General features: G+C 34.0%; 1 protein-coding gene across 7 annotated transcripts in view; it reads left to right on the top strand.

Annotated features, from left to right (window-relative positions):
• VPS13B (vacuolar protein sorting 13 homolog B) overlaps positions 1–13552 on the top strand; it is a 760370-nt gene that overhangs the window by 422400 nt on the left and 324418 nt on the right. For all 7 annotated transcript variants that reach the window (XM_087864704.1, XM_087864702.1, XM_087864703.1 and 4 more), the window contains one exon: positions 2634–2837. In XM_087864704.1, coding sequence (XP_087720830.1) covers positions 2634–2837 — 204 coding nt within the window. The remainder of the gene's footprint in view (positions 1–2633; positions 2838–13552) is intronic.

The raw sequence follows: 13552 nt of genomic DNA, 5'->3' as shown, positions 1-13552 counted from the left end.
ACAATTAAGTCTCCTTTCTGATTGGTTATAGATTAAATGAGAAAGTATATATGAAATTAATTTTTCAACAGTAAAATATTACATTTTTGATATTCAGTTAAGTTTTTGATATAGAAGTTATTGTTGATACTCAGTCACCTTCATACATACACATAAAACTGCCTCACATGGTGCTCATTTTTTAGAAATTTTTAAAGTTTTATTGGGATATTCTTACATACAATAAACTGCACATGTTTAAATTAATGGTATAAGATTAGGCACATGAAACCATTCTCAGAATCAAGATAATGCGTGCATCTGTCATCCTCAAAAGTTTCTTTATGCTACTTTGTTATCCTCCATTTCACTTCTTCCCCTCATTCCAGGCAACTACTGATTCTGTCATTATGGATTAATTGTCATTTGCTAAGATACCATGTGAATAGAATCATACAATTGTATCCTGTGTTTCTAGCTCTCCTTTAAAAAAAATTTTTTTTTGCCTAGCTTCTTTCATTCAGCACATTTTGAGATTAAGCCATGTTTTTTCATGAATTCATATTGATTTCTTTTTATTGATAGATATCATTCTGTTATATGGATATACTGTATTTTGTTTATCTCCTTACTGGTGAACATTTGAGATTTTTTTCCAGTTGTAGATTACTACAGAAAAACTGCTATGAATGTCTGTATTCAGGTCTTTGTGCGGACATAGACTTGCATTTTTCTTGGGGGGAAACACTTAGGAGTGAAATGGCTGGACCATATGGTAGGTGTATGTCTTTTTCAGAAGCCACTAAACTGTATTCTAAATTTTGCTTTCCCATCAGCAGTAAAGGAGTATTTCAATTGTTCTACATCTTTGCCAATACTGGTATGGTTAGGCTTTTTAAAGTTAGCTCTTTTAATAGGTGGGTAATGGTAGCTCATTGTGGCTTGAATCGGCATAGTTTTCAGTACAGCTTGGAGAATAAGAGTTGAACGTTTATGTTTAAATTTTTTATTTTTTTTAAAACCTCTGAATTTGGGAAGTCTGAATTCTGTGATAGCAACTTTCTCCTTTGAAAATAAAAATATGTTTAAAGTTTACGTGTTTGCTTGGTGCAGTAACTACACAATGTGCTTAGTGACTTTCATACACAATTATTTAAGGGTAATCGTTGAAGGAAATAAGAAATAGTGACAATAAAAGCATCAGTTCTCTTAAGTAAATAAACCTTACGCCCTCAGAAGTATTTAGAACTTGTTTTCTTTGGTTTATGCTTTCTGTATTTGTCAGTTTTAATTGTTTAAGAGAAAGTAAAAGAATCTGTTTTCAAAATATGGTTTTCAACAAAATTGTTTCTTTTTAACAAGAACTTATTCTTGATTATGAAGGACAAAAGAATTTGAACTAAAATTTTTCTGAGAGGCTTTTTGTAAGATCTCTAGCCATTAGATTATTTTTTTAAACAAAAAGAACTATAACCTGAGATTTGAGACTTCATCACACAAAAAGCAAGAGAAAACTGTAACCCAAGTACTGTTTTATATCAAATAAGGGTTGACAACAGTGTTTTTATGCATCTGTTCTGCCCACATAAGAAGCCAGCTTTATCATCTGGATGTGTCCTGGGGCTGAAACTTCTTATAAATATGAGAATTTCACTTTTTTTTAAATGGCAAGCAGAATATGGTATCCAGCTGTGGATTTGCTTATATATTTTGTTTGCATTTTTTTCCTTGGGCTTGCTTTATACAGTATATGGCAATATGTTGTCATACAAATTCCATGATTAATGCTTATTTATGAAATCTTATGTAAATATCTTAGAACTTAGTCAAACAATGTGCAAGTTAAACAGTTTTTTTCTCTGAATATTGGAATGACAAATCCAAGGGGAATAGTAGGTTGGATAGTTTATGTTCTTTATCTATAGCGAAGTCTTATATGTAACATTTTCCTTTTACTGTTCTATGTTATGTCATTCTTTTTTACTTTATTTTGCTGGGCAAGAAATCCTGTTTCAGTTTTATTCCTCAGAAAAATAAGAATTCGAATGTGGAAATCATTTAGAAATAAGAATGGTAATCATTTCATATGTAATTAAATAATCATATTTACTAGTATATATTTGATATCTAATTCTGATACTGACCTCTGCATTTCTTTGTGTTTGTTGTATTAGTCCTATATTAAAAGCAATCCACTCTCCCATAATAAGTAAGCTGTTTTATTAGCATTATTACCATGTTAACATGATTTTCCCACAAATATGCTAAGTTGCTCATAAGGTATCACAGTATTAATATGTAGCAGACTTGAAGTATGGGTAAATTCATTGTATCTACTTCAAATTCAAATCATGATAAAATACTTAATATTGTAAACTTGTTATATGAATTTTCTCTGCATATCTCATCAGAATCATAGTATCATAAAATATTCATGATCATATGCACAATTATATAATATAATTATATATCATAGATTATAGATCACAATATAATAAGATCAGTGGTGCATTAATAGATTTTTATTTCATGTATTTTTGTTTTCCTTGACTTGTTTTAATTTTCTCACATGTAGTAATTTAGTTAATTGTGACTAGAAGTTGAAAGGCTTGTTTTCCCTGTTTTTTTTTTGTTGTTGTTTTTCTTCTGCTCAGGTGCAGCTCTTATATGAGCTAACCGAGATCATGAATAAGGTCTGGAATAAGATTCAGAGGAGAGGCAATCTCAGTCCTTCCTCAGCCTATCCGGAAACCATGGCAGGGCCGGTCCCTGGTTCTCCAGTGAGAAGCAGTGTAGGCACAGCTCCTCCAGATACCAGCACATGCAGCCCATCTGCTGATGTTGGAACTACTACTGAGGTAAGTGTTTCTGAAAAATTCTGTTGCTAGTGAAGGGTGATATATACCACAGAGTTGTATATCAGGATTGAGAATGAAGATGACCTCACTTCTGTGGAAGCTGGCAGGTTCAGAAGGCTCATGGGGAGCTGTGGTAGCAGTGGCTGCTTATTAATGTTCCTTTTAGGTTCCAGGATTTTAATTACGTTCAGTAGTTAGTCGGGTAGCTCAGGAAAGTGGGGGTTCTCTGGAATGGAAAAAACTGAGACACAGTAAAGGTATGTTTCCTCAGGAGTATGGGAACTTAGAAGCTGAGTGAAAAAGAGGCTCATGCTCCTTTCCCCTACCTTCTCCCCCCTGCCCTTATTGTAAACCATGGTGTTATTATTATTTTTACATTAGTGGTTTTCAGTCCTGTCAGACCCAAAGTCCTCTCCTTCTCCCTTCCAGCCATAGAAACCTTTCTTTTCATTTTTAGCATCCTAACCTTACCTAACGTGCCAGTGACCTTTTATAACAAATATTTTATAAAGCCCCTTTACTATCCTGAAAGGAAAATAAAAAATAATATAATCCACATATACATATAGTTTCAAAAATATCTTAAGTAAAATATAAAGGATTAAAGGAATATAATTGAAGGTATAATAACATGTATTTCAATATATGTATAAATGCTCAGGCATGACTATGTTAGAAGAAGACCTAATGAAGTCGTCAGGTACATATAGTGACTGTGAATGTGAGTGATACCGACTCTGAAGGTCTATATCCAGTGCCACAAGTGGTACTATTGTGGCATCATTTGTTGGTGGCATCATTTTCTGAAATAGCGGCAACCCTGGTAAAGTTTTGAACAAAACAATATTTATTCTTCTTTTCATTTCAGTAGTTACATTTCTGGAACTCTTAGTGTATAATAAAGTCGTGCAGAAATGCCAAAAAAATAGTGTTTAGTCTAAAACTGAATTCAATTTTATTTCCAAATATTTATACACAAGATTTTCACCTGTGTAAATTTCTGTGAGCTAGGGAGCGCCTGGGTGGCTCAGTCAGTTAAGTGTCTGCTTTCGGCTCACGTCACGATCCCAGGGTCCTTAGGATCGAGCCACACGTTGGGCTCCCTGCTCAGTGGGGAATCCCTCTCCCTTTGCCCTCTCCCCGCCCCGGCTCTCTTTCTCTCTGTCAAATAAGTAAACAGAATCTTTAAAAAAAATTTCTATGAGGTAATTTTTGTTTTCCAGGACTGTCTTATTCATCATAGAACCTCTTTATTCCCCTGCTCCTAACCTTTAAATGCCAGTAGTGACACCCAGTCATTGAGTCAACCAAAAACATCCTAATACATTTTTAAAACACACCCTAGAGGGCTGAACTTGCACCACTGAGAACTACTATGAAAGATAGAGGTAGAAGTTATGTTTTTGTTTTTGCATAAAGATATCATTTCCTGTGGAAATAAAGTTATTGGCAAAATACAGAATTGGAGGAAGAAGAAAGTAGTTTTTTTTTTTTTCCAAAAAAATCAGTAAAGGCAATCAAACTCAGTTAAATGAGCATTATTTTTTACTTGCTTTGAGGCTTGTTTTTAAAACACACCCTAGAGGGCTGAACTTGCACCACTGAGAACTACTATGAAAGATAGAGGTAGAAGTTATGTTTTTGTTTTTGCATAAAGATATCATTTCCTGTGGAAATAAAGTTATTGGCAAAATACAGAATTGGAGGAAGAAGAAAGTAGTTTTTTTTTTTCCAAAAAAATCAGTAAAGGCAATCAAACTCAGTTAAATGAGCATTATTTTTTACTTGCTTTGACACGTGTTAGAATAGATCTATTAGACAACGGCACAAGCAGCTTCTCTATCCCTGCTCATTCTAAATTCTGAGAAACACAGTGACCTGAGTGATGGGTATTACTTTTTGATGAGGTTAGGTCAAGAATCTAGAAACGTGCCATTATGAGGTCAATGGAGCGTATCCCTTCTAGGGTAAAAACCGTGAGTTCTTTCTTGGAGATTCCTAATGTTCTTAGAACACAAAATCTCCTGCAGTTGGAAAAAAAAAAACCAAAAACAAAAACAAACCCAAAAAACACCCACTATATTGAATGCAGTAGTGTCCAAACTTGGTTAACCAAAGACTATTTTTTCTACATATTAACATTGCACAGAATATACTTTGTGAAATACTTTGGAAGAGTAATCAAAGTTTTTGGTAATAAATTCCTAGACAAGGATAGTACAAGTGAAATTGTTAAATGAGGTTAAATCACAGAAACATTTCACTGGCAGAAAGGAGAGTGTTCCATTAAACAGTTGTTTGCCAAGTATTTTATTTACCAGGATTTCCAAATAAACATGACTACCTGTTTTGGGGAGACGTTTTTTTAGAAAGAAATATTTTAAAAACATTGAAAGACCAGTAAAGACAGTGCCCTCATGGAATGGTCCCATCTGTTGGTCATGCATCTAGGGACTGCCATTCACATAAAGTACAGTGTAACCTACCACATGGTGGCCCTGATACAAGATGTAATAGAGATGAACATGGCCTGTAATTGTAGGAGTATGATTAACAGTTTTATTCTATGGGATCTGTGGGTATTTTGCAGAGAAGGTAACACTTGAGATGGATCTTAAAAAATGAATATGACATTAGTAACAATTTTGTGGTAGTAAGTGTATTATAGTATGATAAGCTAGAAGAATAATGTCTTCATTAGCCAAAATGGGGAAATTAACAAAGGGAAAGATTAACAAAGGGGAGATTTTTTTCAGTCACATGAAAAGAAATTCTGATTTTAATAATAAATTTCTTACATTACTGCAATTAATTTAAATTTAGAATGTTGAGGATTCTTTCTGATTGAGTTGTAAACATAAACAATGAAAATGCTCCTAGTGGATTTATTAGTTTTGTGTTAGCTATGGATTTAATCTGATCTGTGTGAGGAAGATCTGTAAATAAAAGAATCTTAATGCAAAAGATTCATTTATTAGAGGAAGACCATGTAAAGCAGCTTGCAGAAGGTAACACAGACTTATGGAGGAAAAAGTGGCAAAAATTTTCAAAATGTACCATCTTCTCTTGTTTAAATAGTGTGGTCAAGAAAAGAGGTGAGTAGTCCAATATGGATTTGAAACCTACAATTACTTGTGAAACTTGTTCTCTGAGAAATATCTTAAAATAATTTAGCTGCTTTATTTTCCATAAATGGCAGGAAGATTTTTGTGAAGACTGTTATATAATAACCAGTGTTAGGGCTGAATCTAACCTTATGAATTAGAAGGTATCTATGTATTAAATATTTAATGTTTAATTTTTGTCCTTGCTCTCAAGAAAATAGTTATGTGGAGATCAAGGTTAACTAGGTATCCTTTGAGTTTAAATTTACCCCTTTGAGAATTAGCCAGTAAAGGATGACATCTGAAAATACAATCCTTGTTTTCTCCTGTGTGTATGAATGCTCCATCTATGACTCAATCTGTGGTTTAATTTATCCAGAATTCAAAATTTGTGCCCAAGTTTTCATTTCTGATTTCTCTTTGTTTATTGTGCTGCTAGAATTGTGCGTAATGATCTTTGTAATTTTCATTACTTTACTTTTGAGTTCTAGCATGTTAGGTATGTTACTGTGATCCTTTGAATTCCATTTTAAAAGTATTTTTGTAATTTTGATGAATTTTGATGAATATTTGAATATGTTACTTACCGAAGGGAATAAAACCTTGTTCTCTCACTGGAGAAGCTACTTAATAAATGGGGCTAGGGAGGACAATGAGGAGAGTATACACATATATTTTGTGTTAATCCATTTTAAAAGTCTTTCTTCCTATTTGGAAATGACATTCCTAGAAAGCTCTAGCATCCCTTTGCTCCTCTTGGTAATCATCGTTCTAATAATCTTTTGATTCTAAGAAGATATTCTGTGAACAATATTATCATGTAAGCAACAGAACTATCTGTATACAGATTCAAGTATAAATTTTGTGGTTAGTTAGAGCAGTGCTTCCCTACCTTTTTCATGTCATTGCTTATATAGAAAATGATATTTGTGTATGAAGTAATCAGAAAAATTTCTAAGTCATTGAAAGTTCCATTTACCTCAGATCCTATCCAAAGATTCTGAAAGCCAAAGTATCTATGTCTCAGCATAGTTGTGACACATCCCATGGTGTCTCCACACACTAATTAGGAAGCTCTGAGTTTACTCTTAATATTTTTGTTATTGCCCCAGTAACAAGTTTTTGATAGATTTGAATAAAATTATTACATTGTTTTATAATTCTGCCCTCCTCTCCCATTATAACAAAATAGTAGTATTATAAAAGCGTAGAGCAGTTGTAATATACCATTTAATTATTGTGACAGGCTCTTCTTCATACAGCCATGGCTAAGGAGAAAATTAAAAGTTTAATTGAAGTGACATAATTATTTAATCCAAAATAGGTTATAGAGAATCTATTAACAAGTTTCATGGGGCATTTGACTGACTACTTGACTGCTTTAGTTCTGAGTAAATCCCAGTATTGTCCTTGTCTTTACAAGAGCTGGGGACATAAAAGGCCTATCCTTGATTAAACTGAAAATGTTGGCATTGCATTATTTATGTAGAGAAATATGTCTAAACTCAGGGCCTAATGCAAAAATTTTATGGAGGAGACTTACATTAGCTTTATGTTTTGAAGTACCCACTAAACTGAGTACTTTACAAGCATTATCTCTTTTAATTCTCAAACCAATGTTATGAGGTGGCTAATATTATCATTTCCCTTTTATACTGAAAAATTTGTGGCTGCGGAGGTTAAGTAATTTGCTTGAGGTCAGAGAATAAGTGGCAAACCTGAAATGATAATTTCTGCATTTTGACTCAAGTCCCTAACGTATACTATCATATGAATTATGGAACACAATACATTGATAAATCTTTCTTAAGTAAATTTTTGCCACTATGTGTAGATGTGTTATTTATCCTGCTCAACACTTGAGGTTTTGTGGTATATATTTTTTAAGTTCTGGAATGTTCTCAGACAATATCACTTGAAAAAAATACTTCTACGTTATCTTTAGTCTCTCTTTCTAGAACTTTTCATTTTCTCTTTCCATGTCTTTGAACCACTTTTGGGTTTTTTTTTTTTGTTTTTTGTTTTTTTTTTTTGTTTGTTTTTCCCCTTTTTTTTATTTTCATTAGCCTCTGTTTTCTTTTTAGGTTATTTCCTCAATTTCACGATTATTATTGTTAACTATTGTTAACTATTAACATATTGTTAATTATGATTTTATGTCCTGGTTAACTTTTATATGTCAATTTTTTTATTGTAAAATACACCATAAAATTACCATTTTAACCATTTTAAATGTACCATTCTGTGGCACTGTTGTGCAACCATCACTATCATCTATCACTAGAACGTTTTTATCTTCCTCAACTAAAAAATTCTGTATCCATTAAACAGTAACTCCCCATCTTAACCATTAAGCTTTCTGATCCATGAACATGGGACATCTTTCCATTTATGTGCATCTTTTTTCATTTCTTTTAGCAATATTTTGTAGTTTTCAGAATACAAGTGTTTCACCTCTTTGGTTAAGTTTATTCCTAAGTATTTTATTCTTTTTATTCTTGGGGTGTGTGTGTGTGTGTGTGTGTGTGTGTGTGTGTGTATGTATGTATTCCTAAGTATTTTATTCTTTTTATTCTTGTGTGTGTGTGTGTGTGTGTATGTGAGAGAGAGAGAGAGAGAGGAAGGGGAGAGGGAAAAAAGAATCTTCTTCAGGCTCTATGCCCAGCATGGAGTTCGATGTAGGGCTTGATCTCACAACCCTAAGATCATGACCTGAGTGGAAATCAAGAGTAAGATGCTTACCTGACTGAGCCACCCAGGTGCCCCAGTATTTTATCCTTTTTGATGCAGTTTATGGGATCGTATTATTAATTTCCTTTCCTGATCATTCACTGTTAGTGTATAGAAACACAACTGATTTTCGAGTGTTGTTTTGTATTCTGCAACTTTGCTGAATTTATTCTAATATTGTGTGTGTGTGTGTGTGTGTGTGTGTGTGTGTAGAATCTTTAGGATTTTCTACATATAAGGTCATATCTTCTGTGAACATAGATAATTTTATTTCTTCCTTTCCACTTTGGATGCCCATTATCTCTTCTTCTTGCCTAATTGCTCTGACTGGGACTTCGAATAATATATTGAATGAATATTCCACTTGATTTTTTAAATATTAGGTAGTATTTTCAAGTTGAGCATAATTGTCTCTTTTGACAGTAATTTTGTGTAAAGGAAACCTACTATGTACAAATAGCAAAAGACATAGTGAAAAATCGACCCTTCGTTGGTTTTTCTGTTTCCATATTACATGTGATTTTTATGCTATTTTTTATCTGAAATATGTGTTAAGTTAAACATTATAAGGTAGAAGTAAAATGATTTAGACTGAAAGGCTTCCACTGGGTCAGAAATAAAGATGTCAAATAATGATTATATTGTTTTAATGCTATGCTAGATGTGAAATAAAAACTCGCCACTACCATCCATTCCTTATTATCTTTCTATCAGAGGTTAACCCTAATTTAAGCAACCAGTACAGTGCTTGGTGCAAAGCAGGTTTCAAACATACTGCTATTGAATATGTGGATGTTTAATGCTTTGGGAATAACAACTCATTACAATTAAATTAAATCTAATTTATTATAGTAGAGGGCATGTATATATTCACTAAGTCACTGCAAATATATTTTGATGTAAATTCATAAAGCTATATAATGAGCTTATTTTTTGTCTTTTGTTGTTTTAAACATAATTATTTTATATTTTTTATCAGCTCTGTTGTCTGAATATTTTGAGAGTCTAATCCTTTTGTTTATTGTGTTCTTAACTTTTACTCATAGTAGATTGTTTCCTTATGTGTTATGTAACCTTATATTGGGAGCTTTTCATTAGTGGAACTTTATCTATGAGACTTTTACATTGTGGTTGAGGCCCTATTCCCACGGGGAGATTTTATGTGTTTGCTTCTTTGAGGGACTCCAGGGGCTATTAGTAGCCTGAAAATCCTTTACTGTTCTTTCATAACTAGAAATTTTTTTGAAACATTCTGTCAGTATAAAATCATTGAGCCCCATGTCAGGCTCTGTGTACTCTCTGTCTCCCTCTTCCATTGCCTGTCTCCCCATTTGCTTTCTCTCTAAAATAAATAATAAAATCTTTTTAAAGATTTTACACTGTATGGTTTATTCTGTGAGGTTTTTTTTTTTCTTTCTTTCTTTTTTCTTTTTTTAGAGAGGGAGTAGGAAGGTCAGAGGGAGAGGGAGAGAGAGAATCTTAAGCAGGCTCCACACCCAGCACAGAGGCCAATGCAGGGCTCTGTCACCCTGAGATCATGACCTGAGCTGAAATTAAGAGTTAGACACTTAATCAGCTGAGCCACCCAGCTGCTCCTGTTTTTTTCTAATTTCTTAAATTGGATACTTAGCCTAATAATGTTCAGCTTTTTACATTTTAAACATTTAGGACACCATCCTTTATCCTTAGAGGAATTTATAATATTTGAATTGGGGCATGGATATGTGTATACACATAATAGATAGGTGGACTGTGAAATTTAGTCCATAATGGATTCTGTTTGCTAGAGACAATTCTGTATTATGTAGAAGGGAGAGCAAAAATTTTGGTATGTAACAAAAAATATAAAATGCTGAATGCATGTTAGAGTATTGATTTACAACCCAACCAAAAGTAAAAATTGATAGATTAATGTCTAATGTTGGAAGCTTTGGTTCATGGCAAAATTTGACTTATATTCTTCATTGATTCAGGGATTAAAATTGCTTAGGCAGCCTAACTTAAAGAGGATGTGAGATACAGGTTTGCGCATGTATGCGTGCACACACACACACACAGATGAATATTACTCAGCCACAGAAAAGAATGAAGTCTTGCCATTTGCAACGACGTGGATGGAGCTGGAGAGTATTATGCTAAGTGAAATAAGTCAGTCAGAAAAAGACAAACGATTTCACTCATATGTGTAATTTAGGAAACAGGACAGGAACAAAGTGGGGAAAAAAGAAGGAGAGCCAAACCAAGGAACACACCCTTAACTATAGAGAACACACTGATAGTTATCAGAGCAGAGCTGAGTGAGGGGATGGGTGAAGTAGGTGATGAGGGTTAAGGAGTGCACTTGTGATGAGCACAGGGTATTGTATGGGAGGGCTGAATCACTGTGTTGTACACCTGAAACTAATATTACACTGTATGGTAACTAAATAGGATTGAAATAAAAACTTAAAAAAAAAATCTCGCATGAGGTGGTTCATTTCTTAGTCTCCAGTAATTATTTAAAACATTTATTTTCAGTTAAATTTAAAGTGAATATGGAGCAAAATAGGTACATGTGGCCAAAAGCCAGAAGCTACCAGTTATAAAACAAGTAAGTCCTAGGGATATAATGTATAGCATGGTGACTATACAGTTAATAATACTGTATTCTGTGTTTGAAAGTTGGTAAGAGAGTAGGTCTTGAAAATTCTCATCACAAGAGAAAAAGAACCTGTAACTATGCATGGTGATGGATGTTAACTAGACTTATTGTGATCATTCACAACACATACAAATATTTAATTTAATATTTAATATTTAATTTAATTAATCTTGTACACCTGAAACAATTATAATGTTATATGTCAGTTATATCTTTTGAGATATTTATTGAAAAACAGAAGTGACTATTAGACTGAGAAGTTGTTTGGCATCAACTGCTATAGCAAAACTTTTGTCTTTTTTTTTTTTAGTTATTACAGTGCAGTAATCCTAAACAGTAATCTACCTCAAATTGTTATTCCAAACAATTCTTTAGAAAGTAAATTTAGTTTGGGGCACCTGGGTGGCTCAGTTGGTTAGGCAGCTGACTCTTGATTTCGGCTTAGGTCAAGATCACAGGGTCATGGGATCAAGCCCAGGATTGGGCTCCATAAGGAATCTGCTTGAGGATTCTCTCTCTTCCTTTCCTTTTACCCCTCCCCCTGCTCATGCGCGTGCTTTCTCTCTCTCTCTCTCTCAAATAAATAAAACTTAATAAAAAAAAGGTATATTTAGTTTGAATACTCAGTTGCTATTTTAAGAATGTATTGTAATCATTTTAAGTCTCCCCCTGGAAGTCAACTTGTTTCATTTAATATTTATCTTTGAATGGTTTTATCTTCAACCTTTAGGGAGAAACTTTTATTCAAATGTGGGAATCATGGGGCACCTGGGTGGCTCAGTTGGTTAAGCATCTGACTCGCGATCGTAGCTCAGCTCTTGATCTCAGGGTCATGAGTTCAAGCCCTGCATTGGGATCCATGCTGGAGGTGGAGCCTAATTTTAAAAAAATGTGGGAATTTTAGCATTTAGATTATCATCTGATCAACTGAATAGCTGTTGGAAGCCAAAGATAATATACCAAAATAGATTAGAGAAATGAAGCTTATTTTTTAGCCTTCACATATATCAACAAAATATTTTCTTTGTAATGCTTTTTCTTTTTCCAAATAATCATATCAAAAATGTCTCTGGTTTCTCAATTATTGACTTACTTGATTTTTTTTTTAAAGATTTTATTTATTTATTTGACAGAGATAGAGACAGCCAGCGAGAGAGGGAACACAAGCAGGGGGAGTGGGAGAGGAAGAAGCAGGCTCATAGCAGAGGAGCCTGATGTGAGGCTCGATCCCATAACGCCGGGATCACGCCCTAAGCTGAAGGCGGACGCTTAACCACTATGCCACCCAGGCGCCCCTGATTTTGTTTTTTAAATCTAAATAGTTATATAAATTAACCTATCAATATGAGGTCACCTTACATTTCTTTAAGGTTTTATGTAAATTCCAGTTACCATACAGTATAATATTAGTTTTGGGTGTACATATAGTGATTCAGCCCTTCCATACGATACTCAGTGCTCATTATAAGTATACTCCTCAATCCCTGTCACCTATCTCACTCACCCCCCCCCCCCCGCGGCCACCTCCGCTCTGGTAACCATCAGTGTGTTCTCTATAGGTAAGAGTCTATTTCTTGGTTTGCCTCTCTCTCTCTTTATCCCCCCTTTGTTCCTTTGTTTTGTTTCCTAAATTCCACATATGAGTAAAATCATATATTATTTGTCTTTCTCTGACTTACTTTTCTTAGCATAATACTCTGTAGCTCCATCCATGTTGTTGCAAATGACAGGATTTCATTCTTTTCTATGGCTGAGTAATATTCCATTGTATATATATGCCGCATCTTCTTTATCCATTCATCAGTCAATGGACATTTGGACTCTTTCCATAATTTGGCTGATAATGCTGCTATCAACATTGGGGTGCATGTACCCCTTTGAATTAACATTTTTATATTCTTTGGGTAAATACCTAGTAGTGCAATTGCTGGATCATAGGGTAGTTTTGTTTTTGACTTTTTGAGGACACTTTGTACTGTTTTCCAGAGTGGCTACACCATTTTGCATTTCCACCAACAGAGCAAGAGCATTCCCCTTTCTCCACATCCTCACCAACACCTGTTGTTTCTTTTGTTGTTGATTTTAGCCATTCTGACAGGTAAGGTGGTATCTCATTGTAGTTTTGATTTGTTTTTCCCTGATGATGAGTGATGTTGAGCATCTTTTCATGTGTCTGTTGGCCACCTAACAGATGCCTACATATGCCTTCTTTGGAAAAATGTCTGTTCATGTCTTCTGCC

Source organism: Ursus americanus, chromosome 9 (genome assembly GCF_024610735.1).
Source record: "Ursus americanus isolate L20-20 chromosome 9, mUrsAme1.1.p, whole genome shotgun sequence".
NCBI classification, from domain to species: domain Eukaryota; kingdom Metazoa; phylum Chordata; class Mammalia; order Carnivora; family Ursidae; genus Ursus; species Ursus americanus.
Note: the sequence above shows the minus strand (reverse complement) of the source record. Positions and strands in the feature narration are given on the sequence as shown.